The sequence below is a fragment of the Acartia tonsa genome, chromosome 11, assembly GCF_053477335.1.
Source record: "Acartia tonsa isolate MP-2025a chromosome 11, ASM5347733v1, whole genome shotgun sequence".
NCBI classification, from domain to species: Eukaryota; Metazoa; Arthropoda; class Copepoda; order Calanoida; family Acartiidae; genus Acartia; species Acartia tonsa.
The window spans coordinates 42586829-42607976 of record NC_137270.1 but is presented as its reverse complement, the minus strand read 5'-3'; the positions used below and the strand labels follow the sequence as shown (position 1 = coordinate 42607976).

The window sequence follows — 21148 nt, the reverse complement described above, 5'->3', positions numbered from 1 at the left end:
TCTTTAAAAAATCATTTTTAGCTAATCCGGAGCCGGAGCCGTTTTTAACGAAAAATACGGCTTCGGCTCCATCAAAAATGTTGCTGCTCCGGCTCCGGAACACTGATCAGAAGAGTTTAAAAATTTAGGAGGGCAAAAAGGGGAGAGTTCTTACTAATATCTTGATTAGAGTTATTTTGAGTTCACTGAGTTGACACCCCTCTTTCAAACGCTACTAATTTGAAAGTAAATTACATGTCAGCCTGTCATTCTTTGTACTCAAAATATTTTGCTTGTCTGGAATTTTTGTTCTGTTACTTTTTAATTAACTAATCTACAATATTCTGACACAGATTATTTGCGCGCGTTAAATTATGATTTTTGTGTTAAAAATAGGGATGTAAAAAAAATATGCGCCAATTTACTATTGATACTGTTCGCTATGTAGGGTGTTTCCACCCCCCCCCCCCCCCCCCCCCCCTTGACGATAAAAAAATACCCCGTTTTTTTCCCTGTATTCAAACCCTATTTTCGGGAAGAGGGGGGGGGGGGTGTAACAATTCAGGTGGTTAAAGGATTTTTAATTCTATTTATCTTTAACTTTTAACTTAGTGCTATTCAAATCATTAAAAACATAGGTAATAAAATTATTAACTGCTATTTTAATCATATTTTATTTTTAAAAACTTTTAAAATCCAGAAGATTATTGTTACATTACACTTAAGGATGTCTTTTATTCTGTAAAATATATCTATCAAATTAAATTGTGAGCAGGGGGAAGTTTGGTCCAAGAATCCAACAAATAATATCAAGTAATGGAACAAATAAAAGGTATGTCAGCTGATTCGGTGATGTAGTGTTCATACAGTAAATATTTTCCCAAAATAAGATTACTTTCATAACCACTATAACTAAAGAGAAAAAATAATAAAAACATAGGAGAAAAGAGATTTTACGACTGTCAACGATCGATATACAAACAAAATGACCCCTTTTGTAGATTTATAAGTTTAGACACTGCTAATTTGAACCTACTTATCATGGTATTATAAAAGTACCCAAAGGTTGTAAGCCAACATAGAAAAGAATGTGCTTTAAAGTTTGGGTACTAGTATTACAGTCCCCTACCTAATAAAAAACCGTATGTTATTCACTTGTCAATTAAATGTATTACATACCTACCTTCCTATAAATAATGATAATTCAATGTTTAGGATTCTGCCCCTACAATATAATTTCCAATATTGTCGTTTGTGTGGAGAAAATCATTCAACGAGACACTATTCAGGCATTTTTATCAATGTATTAATATTTAGAGTGTTTTTAGCTACATAAAAAAAATTGTCTTTAAATTATGCAGGGTTTCGGATCCGCAAGGATCCGAATATTTTCGAGTCCAAGGATCCGGATCCGGATCCTTGGACTCAAAAAAATGCGGAAAAAATGGAAAAATCTACCTAAATTTATATACAATCTCAGACATTCTTTTGATGAGAGCCAATCATTAAGGTTTAGGGTCAGACTTGAAAATTAAAAGTATTTTTGACTTCGAATTAAAGAATAAATATTTTTGAAAGGTTTGGTGATTTTATTTTTATTGTCAGGGATCCGGAACCGGATCCGGATCCGCACTGACCAAATTTTGAGGATCCGGATCCGCAAAAAATCAATGCGGATCCGTAACCCTGAAATTATGGAAAATTCATTCCCCCGACTTATTGTAAAGAACAATAAAAGATAATTTTTTATACATGATATTTATGTTAAATAAGTATAACTATTCTGTACTTCAAAATTATTGGTTAAAAAGTTTAGACGCCACTAGTTTGGAACCTACCAAGCAAAATTTAAAGTAAGTTTCCAGGGGTGTATATTCTGCATGGGATCGCCGGCTCAGGGGGGGGGGGGGGGGGAATAAAAAATAAGTAGTTGGAGGGAAAAAAAATGTAAAAATTAAGAAAACTGAAAACATTTTTTCCATTTCCCCCCCTCCTTGGTTAAAAAACTAAAAAAATGTGTGGTAGGAGGGATAAAATAAATAAAATATAGAGTTCTTTAAATATTTTTCTATTTCCCCCCCTACTTTTTAAGAAAAATCTAGGGGGGAAAAAAAATAAAAAAATTTGTAGCAGGGGAAAAAAATAAATCTTGTGCAGAATATACACCCCTGTAAGTTTCCTAACTGTTAAGACAACGAATAAAATAGCGTGTTTATAAATCCTTGGTTGCGAGTGTGATTTACAGTACAATATGTTGTTGTTGTTGAAAATAAAATAAACATGATAAAAAATAAAATCAGGGTTGCCACATGGACGACATCAAGCAAAACTTCTGATAAATCCAAAATTAACTACAGCCATCCAAATCAGACAGTTAGGTGAGCAATTTATTTTTTTTAATCTGAATGTTTTTGTTGGATCTAGTGCAGTTCACGATGAAATGTTCCTGGTAATGATTGATTATGCGTAATATAAGTCTTTTTCGCGCATTGAAGTGCATCTGAGATAACAATGGTGTGCATTATTGAACAGAAACATTTCGCCGTAAATTGCACTAGATCTCTTATTTTTTTCGAAACTGAAACTGGTTTTAAAACGTGAATTTATGTCTCGCATGGATTTATTTTAAAAGTTTTCCAATTAAAATCATTTAAGTTTTTAATTTTAAGTAGTGAAGCAACTCTATAATTCGAATTTCTGTCTGTCCTTACTATCTTATTTGTGCTTAAGCTTTAGCAAGTTTTAATTTCAAATGTTGTTTTTATTTAGGATGGGTACCTGTGGTCTTGAGAAGTGTTTTAAAAATCAGGTATTAGTAGTTTTTTTATTCAATATTCTGAGGATATTTTTAGTACCTAAATATAGGGTTGGGCCGGATATCCGGTCATTTTCAATATCCGGCCGGATACCAGATATTAAAACTATCCGGTTACATGATATCCGGCTGATTTTTGACGCCGGATATCCGGTTATCCGGTAATTTGCCGGATATCGAACGTTGGCCAGATTTTCGGCTGGAACCGGATATCCGGCATTATAAATCAGCCGAATATCCGGTATCCGGCCAAAAAAGTATCCGGCCCAACCCTACGGCTAAATATATGCTATTATATCAATATGCTTTTTTATGAAGTTATTGCATAGTTTGAGTATTATAGTCAGTCTATCACTGGGGTAAAGAGAGGGCTGAAGTACAATTTTGCGGGTCACCGTTGGCTAGAAACTTGATTTATGATTGCCATAATATTATAGCTGATACCTATTAATTTTTCGTATCTGAAGATTTTATTAATTTTCAAAATCAAAACAATATGTTTATGAATAGCTTAAAATAGATTTGTTGGCTCAAATAATCTGTTAGTGCTGCAACTTTATGTCCTCAAATTCATAATGATAAAAATGCAATCTTGTATTATGTGTCTTTATTTTTTATAGTTTTAATTTTAAAATGATATTATTTTTAGATATTTATTACTTGGTGGTGCCGTTGGAGGCGGAGCTAGCTTAGCTAAACAATATGAAGAATGGAAAAAAGGTTTTTATTTTATTATACATATTTTTTGAGGATATATATGGTTTTTAATTAACAGAATAAATAAATTCGAGACCGAAAAAAACCAAAAATACTCAAAGTTTAACAAGATGGGGTAAAATAGATAACTGAAATTGATATTGAACGCTAAACAATATGAAGAATGGAAAAAGTTTTTATTATTTTATTTTTGAAAAAATAAAATTGGTTTTAACAGAATAAAAGCCACTCGAGAAATATTAAAAAAGAAGGGATAAAATAAAGAAATGAAATAGAAATTAAACACTTCTGTGGGAAGGGGACAAAAAAAATATTCTTTTTATGGTGTTTCCCGAAAATCTGCTGCTAGCTTAATCACTACCTATGAATAAATTAAAATCGTTTTTAAATATTGGTAACGGTAAATACATTAGATATGATACCAATATCTTTGTATTTTGGTAATATTCCTACTAATTAAGGGGGGGGGGGGAAGTTTTGCCACTTTCGCTTACTCCGTGATTATTGGGCTAGGTATTTAAGTTAGACTATAGGTTATTTGGGATAAAAGTTTACTTTTGGGTAGTAGCTCACGTATTTTTAATCATTTTTTGGATAACCCCACCCCCTAGCCCCCCGGGGCTCAAAAACCCCCTAAAAATGAACCTAACCTTAATTTTCTCAGGAACAATTTGACCAATAGAGATGATTTTTTAAACTTAAGCTTTTATGCGTGTAAACTAACTTTTAGTTTAGAAGTCACCCCCCTGCCGCCAACTCCTAGCCCTCCGGGGCTCCAAAAAAACCCTAAAAATGAACCTAACCTTAATTTTCTCAGGAAACATTTGACCAATAGAGATGATTTTTGAAACTTAAGCTTTTATGCTTATAAACTAACTTTTAGTTTAGAAGTCACCCCCCTGCCGCCAACCCCTAGCCCTCCGGGGCTCCAAAAAAACCCTAAAAATGAACCTAACCTTAATTTTCTCAGGAACCATTTGACCAATAGACATGATTTTCAAAACTTAGGCTTTTATGCTTATAAACTAACTTCTAGTTTAGAAGTCATCCCCCTGCCGCCAACCCCTAGCCCTCCGGTGCTCCAAAAAACCCTAAAAATGAACCTAACCTTAATTTTCTCAGGAACCACTTGACTAATAGAGATGATTTCTTAAACTTAGGCTTTTATGGTTATAAACTAACTTTAAGTTTAAAAGTCCTCCCTGCCGCCAACATCTAGCCCCCCGGGGCTCAAAAAAAACCCTAAAATGAACCTAACCTTAATTAAAATTTCTTATTTGAAGAGTTAGAGGTACACTTATTAAACAAAATATGCATCTTTTTGGATGTTATTGACATATCTGCTTAAAAAATTAGAATTGGCCTCTAGGTTCAGGTGCTGCAGGCCTCCAGGTCCACTCTGGAGACAGGTAAAAATTAAAACTTCTTATTTGAAGAGTTAGAGGTACACTTATTAAACCAAATATACATCTTTTTGAATGTTATAGACATATCTGCTGAAAAATTAGAATCGGCCTCCAGGTTCAGATGCTGCAGGCCTCCAGGTCCACTCTGGAGACAGGTAAAAATTAAAATTTCTTATTTGAAGAGTTAAAGGTACACTTATAAAAACAAATATGCTACTTTTTGGATGTTATTGACATATCTGCTGAAAAATGAGAATCGGCCTCCAGGTTCAGGTGCTGCAGGCCTCCAGGTCCACTCTCGACAGGTGAAAATTAAAATTTCTTATCTGAAGAGTTAGAGGTACACTTATTTTACCAAATATGCTTCTTTTTGGATGTTATTGACATATCTGCTGGAAAAATTGAAATCGGCCTCCAGGTTCGGGTCCTACAGGCCTCCAGGTGGACACTGGATAGGTAAAAAAAATTTCTTATTTGGCGAGTTAGAGGTTAACTTATAAAACAATCTATGCATTGGTTTTTGATGTTAATAGCATACTTGATGATAAAATTTAAATCGGCCTCCAAGTTCATGTGCTGCAGGCCTCCAGTTCAACTCTAGACATGAAAAAATTTAAATTCTTAATTTAAGAGTTAGAGGTCAATTCACAAGAAAATAAGCATCTTGTTGGATAAAATTACCATTTTTAAAGAAAAAAATAAAATCGGCCTCCATGTACTGCAGGCTTCCAGATGGCTTTTTGGGGGTATTTTCAGATATTTTCGCTGTTTTTTTTTGGACATGTTAGGTATCATATTCATTGATACTTTTTGATATGGACAATTTTACCTGCGTCTTGGTGACCGCTGGTTGCAGCTGGCCAGGTGAATATCTAAACTTGGAGCCAATTTAATATTTTTCTCCAGAAATAGTAATAACAGCCAAAAGATCCATATTCTGTTTTATAAGTTGACCTCTAACTCTTCAAATAAGAAATTTCAATTTTTACCTGTCCAGAATAGACCTGGAGGCCTGCAGCACCTGAAACTGGGAGCCGATTTTAAATTTTTCAGCAGTTTTGTCAATAACATCCAAAAGGATGCATATTTGGTTTTTATAAGTGTACCTCTAACTCTTCAAATAAGAAATTTTAATTTTTACCTGTCTCCAGAGTGGACCTGGAGGCCTGCAGCACCTAAACCTGGAGGCTAATTCTATTTTTTTTCTGCAAATATGTCAATAACATTCAAAAAGAAGCATATTTGGTTTAATAAGTGTACCTCTAACTCTTCAAATAAGAAATTTTAATTTGTCTCCAGACCGGACCTGGAGGCCTGCTGCACCTGAACCTGGAGGCCAATTCTAATTTTTTCAGCAGATATGTCAATAACATCCAAAAAGAAGCATATTTGGTTTTATAAGTGTACCTCTAACTCTTCAAATAAGAAATTTTAATTTTTACCTGTCTCCAGAGTGGACCTGGAGGCCTGCAGTACCTGAACCTGGAGGCCGATTCTCATTTTTTCAGCAGATATGTCAATAACATCCAAAAGGATGCATATTTGGTTTTTATAAGTGTACCTCTAACTCTTCAAATAAGAAATTTTAATTTTTACCTGTCTCCAGAGTGGACCTGGAAGCCTGCAGCACCTGAACCTGGAGGCTGATTCTAATTTTTTCTGCAAATATGTCAATAACGTTCAAAAGAAGCATATTTGGTTTAATAAGTGTACCTCTAACTCTTCAAATAAGAAATTTTAATTTTACCTGTCTCCAGAGTGGACCTGGAGGCCTGCAGCACCTGAACCTGGAGGCTGATTCTAATTTTGTCAGCAAATATGTCAATAACATTCAAAAATAAGCATATTTGGTTTAATAAATGTAAATCTAACTCTTCAAATAAGAAATTTTAATTAAGGTTAGGTTCATTTTTAGGGTTTTTTTAGCCCCGGGGGGCTAAGGGTTGGCACAAGGGGGGTTGACTTCTAAACTTAAAGTTAGTTTATAACCATAAAAGCCTAAGTTTAAGAAATCATCTCTATTGGTCAAATGGTTCCTGAGAAAATTAAGGTTAGGTTCATATTTAGGGTTTTTTGGAGCCTCGGAGGGCTAGGGGTTTGCGGCAGGGGGGTGACTTCTAAACTATAAGTTAGTTTATAAGCATAAAAGCTTAAGTTTAAAAAATCATGTCTATTGGTCAAATGGTTCCTGAGAAAATTAAGGTTAGGTTCATTTTTAGGGTTTTTTGGAGTCCCGGAGGGCTAGAGGTTGGCGGCAGGGGGGTGACTTCTAAACTAAAAGTTAGTTTATAAGCATAAAAGCTTAAGTTTAAAAAATCATGTCTATTGGTCAAATGGTTCCTGAGAAAATTAAGGTTAGGTTCATTTTTAGGGTTTTTTTGGAGCCCCGGAGGGCTAGGGGTTGGCGGCAGGGGGGTGACTTCTAAACTAGAAGTTAGTTTACACGCATAAAAGCTTAAGTTTAAAAAATCATCTCTATTGGTCAAATTGTTCCTGAGAAAATTAAGGTTAGGTTCATTTTTAGGGGGTTTTTGAGCCCCGGGGGGCTAGGGGGTGGGGTTATCCAAAAAATGATTAAAAATACGTGAGCTACTACCCAAAAGTAAACTTTTATCCCAAATAACCTATAGTCTAACTTTAATACCTAGCCCAATAATCACGGAGTAAGCGAAAGTGGCAAAACTTCCCCCCCCCTTGTTTAGGTTTACCAGATACAGACTGGCTGAAAGAAATGATTCCTGAAGTCGACATTGATAAGTTCAGACAGGGATTAATAGGTTAGTTGTATTTTTTTCCTACAATAGATAGATAAAGTCTAGATGAATAATTTCTTAATTAGACCTATGTTAACACAAAAATTGCATTATTGGTTATAATATAAAGTGTACACATTATGGTACGGAAAGGCAGCTTTATCTTTTATTTCAAAACTTTTAGTCAAAAATTTGCTCGGATTCATGAGAATTATTAGGTTAGGTTCATTTTTAGATAATCTTGTCTAGACACCCCCTCCCCCACCCCTCTGATGACTTGTAATGGCTATTCTTCAATAATCTAAAATTTCATTGTTAAGGTTTTAAAGATACAGTAAAAGGCAAAGTAGGTGAGCTAGAGATGGACCCGAAGTTGAAAGAGGCTGGCTGGGAAAAGTACGCAGAATTTAAGGTAACTTGCCCGTGCTGGGTACATGCCATTTTTTACTACTAGCAATAACACAGATACTGTGTTTTAGAAAATTGTTTTTTTTTTACAAGTGAATTTGACAAACGTGAAACACAGATTTGTTTTCAAACAAGCAATTTAAATTATAAATTCAAGTGTAAGACAAAAACACACTTAATGTATTTTTGCTAGTTGTAGAAATGACAGCACTCAAACTTCTTGTCACGCGAAGCTTTTAAGACTTATCATCAAACAAAGTTTGGTAATTGGATTTATTTAAGTGTGTGTTGGAACTCTATACTATTAACTCTATTGCTGTGTTTAGTGGTCAAACTGGATATATCATCAAGGGTTACCTCCCCTTTGTACTGTCAATACACACACACACACACACACACACACACATCCAATTGGTTCAGTTTTTGAACAGCAGTGAAGGAAGTAACATTAATGTGATTAAATAGTTAATATTACTTGATATTTATTTATGTTTTGATGTTCTTAAATTTATGATAAATTTAATATTTTCTTTCATTAATTCTCTATAATAAGTTAATTTTATTAAAGCTGTTTACTTTCAGATATATTGCATTACTTTTTTATGCACAATCTTAGAATAAAATCTCATACTAAAATCATAGAGTAAAACTTTAATTAAACCATAGATTAAAAACTTGTTTATGTTAATCTAAGGCCAGTGATCGGATGTGTACTGTAAATAATGTACTACAACCTATTTTCAATAAATTAATGCTCTAGATTTGTTTTATTCTATAAGTGTAGCATAATGGTACACATGTATTTAATATCTCAATTTAATCGCACTGTAAGGATTTGAAGTGAAAACTTTATAGCTTGGTATTGTCCTTACATTAGCGAATCAGTGCATAAAAAAAAACATACAGTGCTCATGTGTACATGAATTTTAAAGTGCCTAAGTTTAGTGCATATTATAAAATGTTTAATGTTTCTGTATTGACCCTTGTTGCAGTGTTCCTCCCCTCCCTCTTTCTTGAGGTTAGGGTTTGAGTTGGAACTTACCAAGTGTGTTTAATCTGCACCTCATTGTTCCTCCTTTCCTTCCATGGATGTTACTGGATTAAGATGAGTGTTCAGATTTGATTCAGTTTGGCTGCATTACCATACTTCAAGATCTTAGTAATAGTTTAAGCCTGTTTATAGGCTAACTATTGAAAGATTTAATTACTACATTTAAAATTGGATGATATTATTTTCAATTTCAAGATCAGATAATTAGTTTTAGCCTGCTCATTGGGCTAACTATTATCATTCATATGAATCTATAAGTATCATATATTAAATCCAATTTTGTATTTAAGTAAACCTTCACCAATTAGATTATCTATATAAAATAATTTAAGCCTGCTTATTGGCTAATTATTTAAATCTTAGGTAGCTATTTACCAATGTTCTGTGAAAGTATTGATTTTTTATCATAAGGTTGATATCTATGATTGATTGGTTATCTGTGGAAACTTGGCTGATAAAGTTTAGTAATCTACAACTATCAAACTATTTACTCCATCTAATTTTATGTTTACTGATGAATAGTACAGATGTGTTAACAAGAAGGACTACTAACCAATCCTAAGGTTACCAGATACGCTATACATCTCCTGTCAACTCTTAAACATATCACAATGTCTTCAGGAACAAGAAGTAGAACAAGCTCAGAACAGGATGATCCTTCAAATTCAATAGTCAGCACCTTTGCTGTGACTGAACTACAAAATCAATTAGATGCCCTAGAGGCAAAGTTCAATGTGCTGTCCAATGCACATGATTCCAAGAAATCATCAAGTGACCAGGCATTTCTTACTCAACAATCTTTGGTTAATGAACTGATTTCTTTTAAATCACTTATAAATAGTTCAATGGATAAACTTCAAATTACTTTAGATAAATTTTTATCTAGTTCTATTACTCATAACATGAATCCTGACAGATTACCTTCCAGTAACAAAGCTAATTCAACTAATGATGTACATGCTACAGTCCAACCTGGAGGTGCTTCTATTCAATCAAATGATTGTGGTTTATGTTCTGATAAATCATGCCTGCATCAGGCTGCTGCCAGCTTAAAGCCAAGGGTTCAAAATACTGAAATTCAAGATAGCAGGTCAAAAGCTACAAATGATATAAATAGTGTTCTGAATGTGTCTGATGTGCAAGGCAGATTGTTAAAGATTCAAATGAACAGTTTGAAATCTCTATTAAGTCCTGATGTTGCTAAACCTATGAACAAATCTGTATTAGAGGATCTTTACAATAACAAAGTAATTGCTATTGAAGAAAAAGAAAGAGAGTTATCTAAATCACTTCAGTATTATGTACGTTCTCCGACATTCAATGAGTGTTTATCTGAAATGGTGTTAGATGCCATAGATGATGCAAGCAGATATGTTGCTAAGATTCGAGCTCTGTATCATCAAGAAGGATATCTTTTTAAATCTCATAGTGATAAGCTGTTTGAAGAATTACCAAAGTTTTCTTGCCAATCAGATGTTAATATTTTTGAATTCTTTAGAAGATTTGAAGCTCTGTCTAAAGATTATGAAATCTCCTCAGAAAAGGCAGAATTGCTCTATGAGAAGTACCTGAGCCTTAGTATTCAAGAGGAAATTATAAGTTTAAAAGGTGACTACAATGCCATGAGGAATGTGCTTATAAAGAAGTATGGTGACTTAAGGGTCATTGCCAATAATTACTTAAAGCCACTCCTGAAGGAATGTGTTCCTGGAATCTATCAAGATGAGTCTGAAAAGGTGAAATATTTTAGGAAGCTTCATTGTGCTACACAGAAGATTGACAAGTCACTGTTTTCATCAGATATTCCTACTCATGAAGCTGAGGAATATCTTTACTCAAATGAGTTTATCTCACAAATTATGCACTTCCTTCCTCAAGAAGCACAGATTGAATATGTTAGACAAATAAGAGATATTGATAATATTATTCAGATCAAAGGGAAGGTTGCATATAACACTTTGATCTCTACAATTACTGATTATTATGAGTTGTATGATGCATGCATGCTTAACAAATCTAGGTTGATGAATCCTACTGTTATTTTACCAAGTAAAGTTAAAGTTATGAAGCAGGATAAAACTAACTTAGCTGATATGGATAGTAGATCATTAAACAATTCTGTTCATCTAGTTCACAATGATCAGAAGGATCCTAAATCTTTCAAAGCTACCAGTAGTTACAGGTTTCCTTGTATTATTGCTGGTCATGATCACAGTCTTGATCAATGTGAAGAATTCTTTAAGATAAGTCCCAAAGAGCGGATTCAGAGTAAGAGAAAGTATAAATTCAGATTTTGTACACTTTGTCTACAGTCCTCAGAGAGATGTCAATGGAGTAAGTGTTCTAATGTCAAAACACTTCCAGATGCAATTAAGTGTAAAGACTGTAAAGCTCTCTCCAAGAAAAAGAATAGACCGTGGTTTTCTGTCTTCTTTTGTTTAACTGAGAAACATTTCAAACCATCATATGCTGAAATTTCCAATGCTTTAAGGAACTATGTGCCTAAGTTTGATTCCTCTGTTAAAATAATAAAGATAACTCTTCTTTCCAGTGACAGTTCAAGTCAATATAATGATCAAGAAGCCCTTAAAGCCTTCAACACTCACAGTGGCATTCAAGAAGAGCCTAGGAAGAATGATGTTATCAAGGAATCTAGTGATGATTGCATTAGTTTAATGCAGGTGCTCAACATACATGGCAATCATGTGTTAACATGTTTTGATTCTGGGTCTTGCAAGAATTTGGTTGACAAAACATTAGCAGAAGATCTACAATTTAAATTGAATTCTGATAAACCTACACAGATAAGTGTTATTTCTGGAAATCAGATTCAAACTGATGGTCAGATTAATTTAGCATTGGGACCAACAAGAGCAGGAACTTTCCATGAATTAAAGGCTCAATGTATTTCTTCTATTACTAAGATCATTCCTAAACATGATCTAGGAATTATTAATCAGGAAGCCAGAAAGTTTACAGACATTCCCAATGGTACTATTTTACCAGCATATATTGGTGGAGACAGGATTAAACTCTTGATTGGACTTACTCATGTTAATCTTCAACCTGTGTTAATCTATACCCTTCCCTCTGGAGTAGGTGTATATAGAAGTCCATTCAAAGATGTATTTGGCAGCAATATTTGTTATGGAGGACCTTACAGAGGATTTGCTCAGGCCAACTGATTTTCTATATTAAACATTATAGTGAGAACTTAAACATTATAATATTTATCTGGTTATTTTCTCATATTTTAATTGTTTTTAAACTTCAATTTACCTTTATTAATTTTAATATATTTTTTATTAAAATATTGTAAAATGTTTTAGCTTATTTTCAAATTCAATATTCATTTAAGAAATTGATTGATTAATTTTTAAACCTGCGACATTAGCACGAGTAATTGATTGATTTTAAAGTTGTATATATTTTATTAATTGTGTCCTTAATGCTTTTATTGTGAATTATTCCGATCATGGCATATTATAGATCCTTGATATGTATTTAATGTATTTTTATGTATCAGTTCTAATATCTGTATTGAGATTATTATTAGATAGAAACTAAAAAAAAAACAAGATTTTTAAAAGGCCTGAGAATCTTTTGTTGTTCTGGTCTTTACATTTACTGTAAACTTTGTTTGATGTTTTCTGCCTTGGGGAGTGTCACGCGAAGCTTTTAAGACTTATCATCAAACAAAGTTTGGTAATTGGATTTATTTAAGTGTGTGTTGGAACTCTATACTATTAACTCTATTGCTGTGTTTAGTGGTCAAACTGGATATATCATCAAGGGTTACCTCCCCTTTGTACTGTCAATACACACACACACACACACACACACACACATCCAATTGGTTCAGTTTTTGAACAGCAGTGAAGGAAGTAACATTAATGTGATTAAATAGTTAATATTACTTGATATTTATTTATGTTTTGATGTTCTTAAATTTATGATAAATTTAATATTTTCTTTCATTAATTCTCTATAATAAGTTAATTTTATTAAAGCTGTTTACTTTCAGATATATTGCATTACTTTTTTATGCACAATCTTAGAATAAAATCTCATACTAAAATCATAGAGTAAAACTTTAATTAAACCATAGATTAAAAACTTGTTTATGTTAATCTAAGGCCAGTGATCGGATGTGTACTGTAAATAATGTACTACAACCTATTTTCAATAAATTAATGCTCTAGATTTGTTTTATTCTATAAGTGTAGCATAATGGTACACATGTATTTAATATCTCAATTTAATCGCACTGTAAGGATTTGAAGTGAAAACTTTATAGCTTGGTATTGTCCTTACATTAGCGAATCACTTCTCATTTATCATATATGTTGCATGTTTTATAAAGAGGAAATGGAAGTTTTGTCAGTATTATAAGACTTCTGACTATTTTGTTTTAGGGGAATTGAGGTTATTTGAGATAAAGATTGGTTATGTGATTGGGTTTCTTGTTCCTGAAATCACGAAACCTCACAAAATTTAATTTAGGTCTGGTTTGATAAAAGATTGGACGCTGCTATTAAGAAAGTAGAGGAGGAGGAAGCGGAAGAGGATGCTAAAAAAGTTGAACTTAATGTAAGTTTTCTTTCAAGCAGTACACATCCTTTAAATAAAGTAATAGGATCTTTGTTTGTCTGTCTGTACCGAAGGATCTTGCTAATTTTTTTTTGGGGGGGGGGGGGTAAAAGAAATTTATGTAATTTAGAAAGTCCGTATGTCAATTATTGTCAAATATTCATTTTGTTGATCTAAGCCCTTATTTGTTTTAGAAGGAGACCTTTACAACATTGAATAGTTTAACAGCAGAATATAACAGATTGAAGAATAGTTTACCTGAAAGGCCAAAGTTATCCATTCCAGAAGTTCCTGTAGTAACTGCATTCAGGTACGGTTATCATAACAATATGGAAAGCTGAATTTATAAGAGTGTAGCAATAAAAAAAAACAAGTTTTAAAAAAGAATTCTAATAAAGAAATATTTTATCAAGAAAAAACGTATTTTTATGTTCTCTATAGTTAAGTGAAGTATAGTAAATTATTATATTAGCCCACTGGGGCAAGATATGAGATTAATCTCTATCAAAAGTTAAAATGAGGGGTTTAAAAAGTTTGAGGAGGGTAATGTATTTTTTAAATGTTTTTAGAAGAGGAAAATGTTGGGTTTCAAAGTTTGAGGTCTAAACACTCCTTTACCCCACCCATTTGGACGTCTGAGATTGGGGTTTGGTGGTATAAAATACGGCTAAAGGGAAAGCATCGTTTATCACCTTATGTTTGTTTAGTTTAACCAATACCAACCCTGACACCAAGTTGCTTGATGAGAAAACCAAGGAGATAGAGGAAAGTGCGGCTCTTATACAAGAAAAAGAGAAACAACTACTAGAAAAGGATGAGAAAATTGCACAGGAGAAAAAGAAAGCGGAACAGGTGATTTAAAAATATAAAACTCCGGGGATCTAAAGGGTTAAGACAATGACCGATAAATTGATGTACAACTGTACAATACATCCCCAATGATTATACTCAAAATTACCTTTTCTGTAGGTTAAAATTAGTTGTTGAAACGTACGGTATGAACACTCAACTTAATTAACTAACCAATCAAAATTCACTAATGTCCCCAAAGATGTTAGGCCAACTAATAAGAAAACGTTATTATAAAACCTTGGGGACTAGTGTAATAATCAAAAATAAATCATAATTAATAATAATAGTAATAGTGTCCCCTCTCTCACTGCGGAAATAAGATTAGCTCTCACCTGGTCTGGGTAGAGATGTTGTCTGTGTCCAGCCTCCACGGGTTTTAGGCGGGCTCGTCGCCAGGCTTGGCGGTCAGCCTGGCCCGCCTACTTTTCAGGATAACTGTGAAACCAGGTGATAACTAAGAGGCACTAAGCCCGGACCATTTTACAGTCTGGAAAGAGACATGACTTTTTAGCTGCTGTTGACTATTTATAACTTTAGGCATAGGCATAATATGAAATGATAAAATTTGTAGCTTCTCTTCAACTTGAGATTTGTCATCAGTCTAAAAAGATAAAAACACATTAAACCATGTGTGCGTGGTTTCTCCTTTCTCCTCTGTCCTTTTTTTCACATAAAACTAAAGCCTTTAGAATTTGCCTGTTTATAGTCATGTCTCCTGGTCCTGCGTGAAGAAACACGTATTTCACAATGATTTTCAATATCACTTAATATCTCATCCATATCATAAACTCTGCCCTCCTCTGGTTTCTGTAGTGCTGGACTATTTTTATTTAAACTTTCCAAAACCTTGTCAAGATTTTGAACTTTGTCACATTTTATTTTTTGTGGACTCCATTTTATTGGGGATGAAGTGATCATTGTTTGTTCCAGGTTTTCATTGAATTCTATGTCAGAATCACTTTCTTCAACAACAGGAATTTTTTCTAACAGGTTTGGATCTGTTTCTGACTTGCTTCTGAATGTTGTTTTTGATATAGCACCTGTTTCATTGAACGACAAAAATTCTGTATCATCAAATGTTAGGGAATCCGCATTTTCTTTGAAATAATCATCTATTGATAGATTCATTGCATCATAGTTTGGCAGCTGTTTTAACAAATTTGTCGACAAATCTGATATTTCTAATTTTATGTCAACATCAAATTCATCTTCCTCTTCCAATATTTGTCTCCATTCTTCTTGGTTCCACGGATATTTTTCAACAGAAATCTTTGTTTTGTTTTTAACAGATCTTAAGTTTGATTCTTTTTTTATACTTTTTTTTAGGTTTGTAAGTTTATTCTTAGCAGCACTTAAATCTGTTTGTGTAAAGCCCTGGAAGTCATCAATATCATCATCAGAGGACAAATAATCCTCCATTTCATGAATTATAGTTTGAAGTTTTTCTCTCCTGTGTTTGCTTTCAGTAACTTCTTCATGATCAAAACCACAAAGTTGTTCATCCTCTTCATCAACAACGACATCTTGTGAAAGTTGATTAATATAATCTGGATAAGAAATACGAGGCCTACCTCTAGCTTTTTCTGTTGGCAAAGAATCTTTGATGTTATTTGTTATTTCTTGTAACTTGTTTCTGGCATTTAAAGTAATATTTTCCTGGAAACCTTGAAAACCTTCTTCTTCATTTTCACTACAATTATCACTTTCTTTGATATTTACAGAAGGGGCTAAAATGATTTCTGATAATTTGACAAGATAATCTTTGTTTCTGAATTGCTTTTCAGTTTTTCTGATTAGCAGAAATATTTCATCATTTTTGACAAAGATTTTTGTGACTATGTATTCCTCCCTTCCTCTCGATTTTGACAAATCTTTTTTTATATAGACAAGATCCCCAACTTTGACCTCCGGTGTAGCAGGCTTGTTTAAAGTTAACGAATCTTTCAACTTTGTATAATCATTATGCTTTTTTCTCCTTTCAAATTGCATTTGACTTTCAGAGCTATCATTGACAGTAATTGACTCATGATTAAGTTTTGAACGTTTCAGCATAATTTCTTTGGGAGCTAAGCCACTGGACCTAATTCTATTATTAATTATAGATGTGATTGTTACTAAATCAATTTCCGTAAGAGAATCCCCATTTGGCTTTAACCTTAACCATTCTTTGCGAAATTCTTTGATTGCATTTTCAGCAATTGGATTTTTTTGTTTGTTAGTTACCCGGCCAATATCTAACTCAATTTTGAATTTGGAAAGAAATTTACCTTTTCCATTTTCTAAAGCTTGAAATCCGGTCGCAGCATCTACCTGGACAATTGTTCCATCCTCCGGCACCAAATCAGCAATCAGAGATACCAGCGCCGTTTCTAATGTGTCAGCAGTTTCATCTAAAATAATCTTAGTTAAGGTATATTGTGACAACTTTTCTCTACAAAGCAAAATCTTCTGTCCTTTTTCTATCAAGACATCCGCGGAAAAATGTTTACCAAAAGTTTCCGATGGAGAGGTTGCGTGATTACGAATTTCTTTCGGCAATGTTTTTAACCTGATGCATGTATTACAAGATGTTGATATTTGCTGAATCACAGTTGCCAAACCTGAACAATAATATTGTCTAGACATAATTTTGTTCAATTGATAAGCAGAAGGATGATTGAGTTTCATATGTAAAGATTGAACCAAAGGGGAGATATAGGTTTCTGGTACAGAAATTGCATTATATTCAATGTTATGAACGAGATCCGGGTGTTTTACTTGAATCAATCCATCTTTAGCAATATTTAAAACACCTCTTTTGTATAAATTATGTAATAATTTAACCGATTTGTTGCCAGATTTTTTTTCAGGGGCCTGTCCATTTTGAATAAGTTTGAATAAAGAAACATGGGTGGGATCTTTTTTTTGCAAATCAAGCCATGCTTTTCTTTGAGCTAAGGGGGCGGATTCTAATTGTGTTACATTTCTGATAATTACATCATGATCATCTATTTCTTGATTTATGAAATTACATATTTGACATTTTGTTTCATTACACATAGAAGGGTGGCGAGAATTGTAATCCGCTAAAATTGTTTGGTTTCCAGGAATGTGAACAATATTTACCTTATTTTCACACAATGTAGAGACAAATGAGGCAACCCTTGATGACGTCGAAATTTTACCATTTTGGATGGCAGCCCATGCATGTACTGTGACTATGTTGTCCGTGAAAATTGTGGTAATATTATTATTTTCACGGATAAAGGGTTGAAAATGTTGTACTAACAATTTAATGGCCAAACATTCTTTCTCACATGGAGTCCATTTTGATTGTGCCCCTTTAAGCCTGCATGAAAATTCGCCCCCATTCAAAGTAACTTGCTCACCTTTTTCTTTTCTGATGATAAGAAGGCGACCACCAACAGCATCTGCATCCTGTGACCAGTCTGAATAGATTTGTAGGGAATCTGATGGCCTAGGAAAAGAAATAGGTTTAGCGGTTTTTACAGAATCTTTTGCTTTGTCAAATTGAACTAAAAGTTCTGGGGACCAATTTATCCTATCCCGCGAATTTTTACCACCAGTCATCTTTTCAAAAACTTGTATGGCACTTGAATGGTTTGGGATTGTTTTTGCTATTTGCCTATAGGCACCAATCCATCCCCGCAATTTTTTTATTGTTGAGGGGGGTTCTGCTTGAGCAAGGGGGGATAAAACATGATTTGTGGGAAACCATTCATGATTTATTTTCTTCCAACCCAAAATAACTGTAGATTTTGGACAAATAACAATTTTCTCTGGTTTAAATGTTAAACCTGCTAGCTGTGCTCTTTGTAAGACCTCCTTAAAATTTTCAGTTACCTCCGTCAGAGTGTCTCCTAAAACATATAATTGATCTGCTATCCTGGTACAGATTTTATTTTTTACCAAATCTCCGTAAATTCTGGCTAAAATTTCACTGCCCCATTCTGCACTATTCCTCAGGCCTTGCGGTAGAACCGTGTAAACACGGAGGCCGCCATAAGGATGTACAACTGCAAGCTTCTCACTATCCTCTCTTGGTATCGCATTCTGCCAGTAATAATTACTAAAATCAAGTTCAATGTGAAAATTTGACAAGGCAAGGTCTTTCATAGCATCTGCCACTGTAGGCATAATTGTGGGTATTTGTAAAATATTTGACTGAATACTTCTAAAATCAGTTACTAGTCTAAAAGAACCATTTTCTTTAGGGACTAAAATACACGGATGTACATGAGTAGGAATAACACCAATAGTTTCAGGTTTGACCAATACTCCCCATTTCTCCATTTTGTCCATTAAATTAGCCATAATTTTTAGTTTTTCATCAGGGTAGTTTGGTAGACGTGGCTTTACAGAAGGTGGTAACATACCTGTTATGGTGAGGGAGCAGGGCACCTGTCCATAATAGCCATTGTATCTTCCTGGTTTATCTGTCAAAATGTCTGTAAAATTTGATAAAATATCGATAAAAATGTTTTTCCAATCATCAGATAAAATATTATCAGGGTCAAGCTTAACCTGATTTAAATCAAATGAATTATTATTGCCAGGAAAACATGGTGCTTCAAATTGTTTCATACTTGAACTATTTATATCATAAATCTTTTTGAGACTTGTAAAATACAGAGGATTTTCGGCATCGACAGAAACTGCATAATTACAATTGTTTTTCAGAATAACTTTGCCATTTTTTACATTTACAATTGTTGGTTCGGGACAGATTGATTTTTCAACTGATTCAACAACAAGTTCTTTACAATTTTTAAATTGCTCAGGTACATCAAGATGGAAAACTTCATTGGGGTAAACAGTTGATTTTTTTTCAATATTAACTTTGAAAACATTACATTCATTTTTTGAATAAGGAACAACTTTGACATTTTTGTTTTGATCAATACATGTTGCTTGTTTGAGGGAGGGGTTAGTACATATATTATTAAATACTTTGGCAGGCTCACCAACTAAAACATCACACCCTAAATTATCAATTACTAGACATTGTCCGAGGCTCCATAGAGTAAATCCTTGAAGAGTAGGAACCTTAAGTTGAATGGCATCTGATGTCTCTCCCCTTGTTGTTAAATTTTGCAGATCTGCTGTCCTGGCCAACTCTACTGTTCTAGACAAAGGTAATTTTAATTTTGATTGTAATTCTGAACTAATTGCTGAAATTTCGCTGCCTTCATCGATAATTGCTTTCACTTTAGTGTCAAAAATAAATGCATCTAATTCTGGAGATTTAGCTTTCCATATTTTTCTTACATTTGCATTATCATTTTGTGAAAAAAGATCTTTACCTTCTGGAGAAGTGTCCTGATCATCATCCTGTTCTTGTTCCACAGGTTGGTCCAGATTATCCTCTCCATCCAGGTTGGCTTCTTCCAATTTTAACAACCTAAGGACCGATCTTTTTCTTGGACACTGGGCAGGGAAGTGAGCAAAATCGACATTTAAATGTAATTCTTTGGACAAATAATTACACCCAGGACAGAACATATTTGACCCAGGTCTACTATTGTAAGATCCTCTGAATCTGCCTCTAAACGAGCCACGGCCGCGGCTAGTGCCTCTTTGGGATGAATCCCATCTGACATTTCTGACTACATTATCACCATCCTTAGTTTTTCCATGTCTCACGAGCCAATCATCAATGTTTTTAGATATATCATGGACAAGGGAATGTAGCTGTTGACCATTTTTTAAATCTTTAGATTTCTCCAGCCTTACAATGCCAACTAAATTGGGGTTGATTTTTTGAAGCCAGTTAAGGGCCACTAAGTTTTTATGAGAATGTGTCACCTGCTCTGTAGTATTAACTTTTTCACCTTCAACTTCAGTTCCAGCAGTAACCAAATGTTGTTCAGTATGGTACAGCATCCGGTAGAACAAATCTATGTAGCGCTCTTCTTTATCTAAGCTAAGTGAATCAAAATCTAAAAAAGTAGAAGGTGTAGGATCAACATCATAATGCTTCCAGATTAATTTGAAAACATCCTCAATACCCTTGGTGTGTTTCGTTATTTGGGCCGTAAGATAAGGACCTGGCATAAAACCAGCTATAGTGTCTAAAAGACTTTCAAGACTATCAGCTTTATCAGCTGCATCCTCCCCTTGAAATCCATAATTATTTTTTGAACAGTCCCATTTTGCCGCTCTTGCAAAAAAAACTTTCATGTTGTCATCTCTTCTAAAGTAATTTCGAACATGACTTTTCCAGTGGGTTAAAGTGTCCAAAGTTTCATTGCTTGTTAACTGACGGGGGTAGGGTACTTTAGCAGTCATCTTGGAAAGGGTGTAGGAAAGAGCTGTCACCACGGAAATAAGATTAGCTCTCACCTGGTCTGGGTAGAGATGTTGTCTGTGTCCAGCCTCCACGGGTTTTAGGCGGGCTCGTCGCCAGGCTTGGCGGTCAGCCTGGCCCGCCTACTTTTCAGGATAACTGTGAAACCAGGTGATAACTAAGAGGCACTAAGCCCGGACCATTTTACAGTCTGGAAAGAGACATGACTTTTTAGCTGCTGTTGACTATTTATAACTTTAGGCATAGGCATAATATGAAATGATAAAATTT

At 34.0% G+C, this 21148-nt stretch overlaps 4 protein-coding genes across 9 annotated transcripts in view; 1 reads left to right on the top strand and 3 right to left on the bottom strand.

Moving 5' to 3' along the window:
* Window positions 1–21148, top strand: part of Opa1 (Opa1 mitochondrial dynamin like GTPase) — a 45488-nt gene that overhangs the window by 870 nt on the left and 23470 nt on the right. For all 4 annotated transcript variants that reach the window (XM_080177459.1, XM_080177458.1, XM_080177456.1 and 1 more), the window contains exons 2-11: window positions 755–811; window positions 1195–1268; window positions 2280–2357; window positions 2749–2788; window positions 3444–3514; window positions 7620–7694; window positions 7991–8082; window positions 13633–13719; window positions 13914–14029; window positions 14427–14571. In XM_080177459.1, coding sequence (XP_080033585.1) covers window positions 755–811; window positions 1195–1268; window positions 2280–2357; window positions 2749–2788; window positions 3444–3514; window positions 7620–7694; window positions 7991–8082; window positions 13633–13719; window positions 13914–14029; window positions 14427–14571 — 835 coding nt within the window. The remainder of the gene's footprint in view (window positions 1–754; window positions 812–1194; window positions 1269–2279; window positions 2358–2748; window positions 2789–3443; window positions 3515–7619; window positions 7695–7990; window positions 8083–13632; window positions 13720–13913; window positions 14030–14426; window positions 14572–21148) is intronic.
* Window positions 15026–16907, bottom strand: LOC145332393 (uncharacterized). The gene is made up of 3 exons (XM_080177391.1): window positions 16839–16907; window positions 15268–16651; window positions 15026–15172 (listed from the first exon to the last, which is right to left on the bottom strand). The coding sequence occupies exons 2-3, from the start codon at window positions 16621–16623 to the stop codon at window positions 15026–15028; spliced, it is 1503 nt and encodes a 500-aa protein (XP_080033517.1). The 5' UTR covers window positions 16624–16651; window positions 16839–16907.
* On the bottom strand, window positions 16844–19560 carry LOC145332465 (uncharacterized). Of its 2 annotated transcripts, XM_080177465.1 has the most exons (4): window positions 18415–19560; window positions 17940–18028; window positions 17120–17171; window positions 16846–16961 (listed from the first exon to the last, which is right to left on the bottom strand). In XM_080177465.1, the coding sequence occupies exons 1-3, from the start codon at window positions 19153–19155 to the stop codon at window positions 17132–17134; spliced, it is 870 nt and encodes a 289-aa protein (XP_080033591.1). In that variant the 5' UTR covers window positions 19156–19560; the 3' UTR covers window positions 16846–16961; window positions 17120–17131. The 2 variants fall into 2 exon arrangements, with proteins under 2 accessions (XP_080033592.1, XP_080033591.1); XM_080177466.1 differs by lacking the exon at window positions 17120–17171 and having other exon boundaries at window positions 16844–16961.
* On the bottom strand, window positions 19561–21052 carry LOC145332464 (uncharacterized). 2 transcript variants are annotated; one of them, XM_080177464.1, is made up of 3 exons: window positions 20914–21052; window positions 19875–20510; window positions 19561–19696 (listed from the first exon to the last, which is right to left on the bottom strand). In XM_080177464.1, exons 2-3 carry the CDS (start codon window positions 20452–20454, stop codon window positions 19689–19691), a joined length of 588 nt encoding a protein of 195 aa, XP_080033590.1. In that variant the 5' UTR covers window positions 20455–20510; window positions 20914–21052; the 3' UTR covers window positions 19561–19688. The 2 variants fall into 2 exon arrangements, with proteins under 2 accessions (XP_080033590.1, XP_080033589.1); XM_080177463.1 differs by having other exon boundaries at window positions 19875–21009.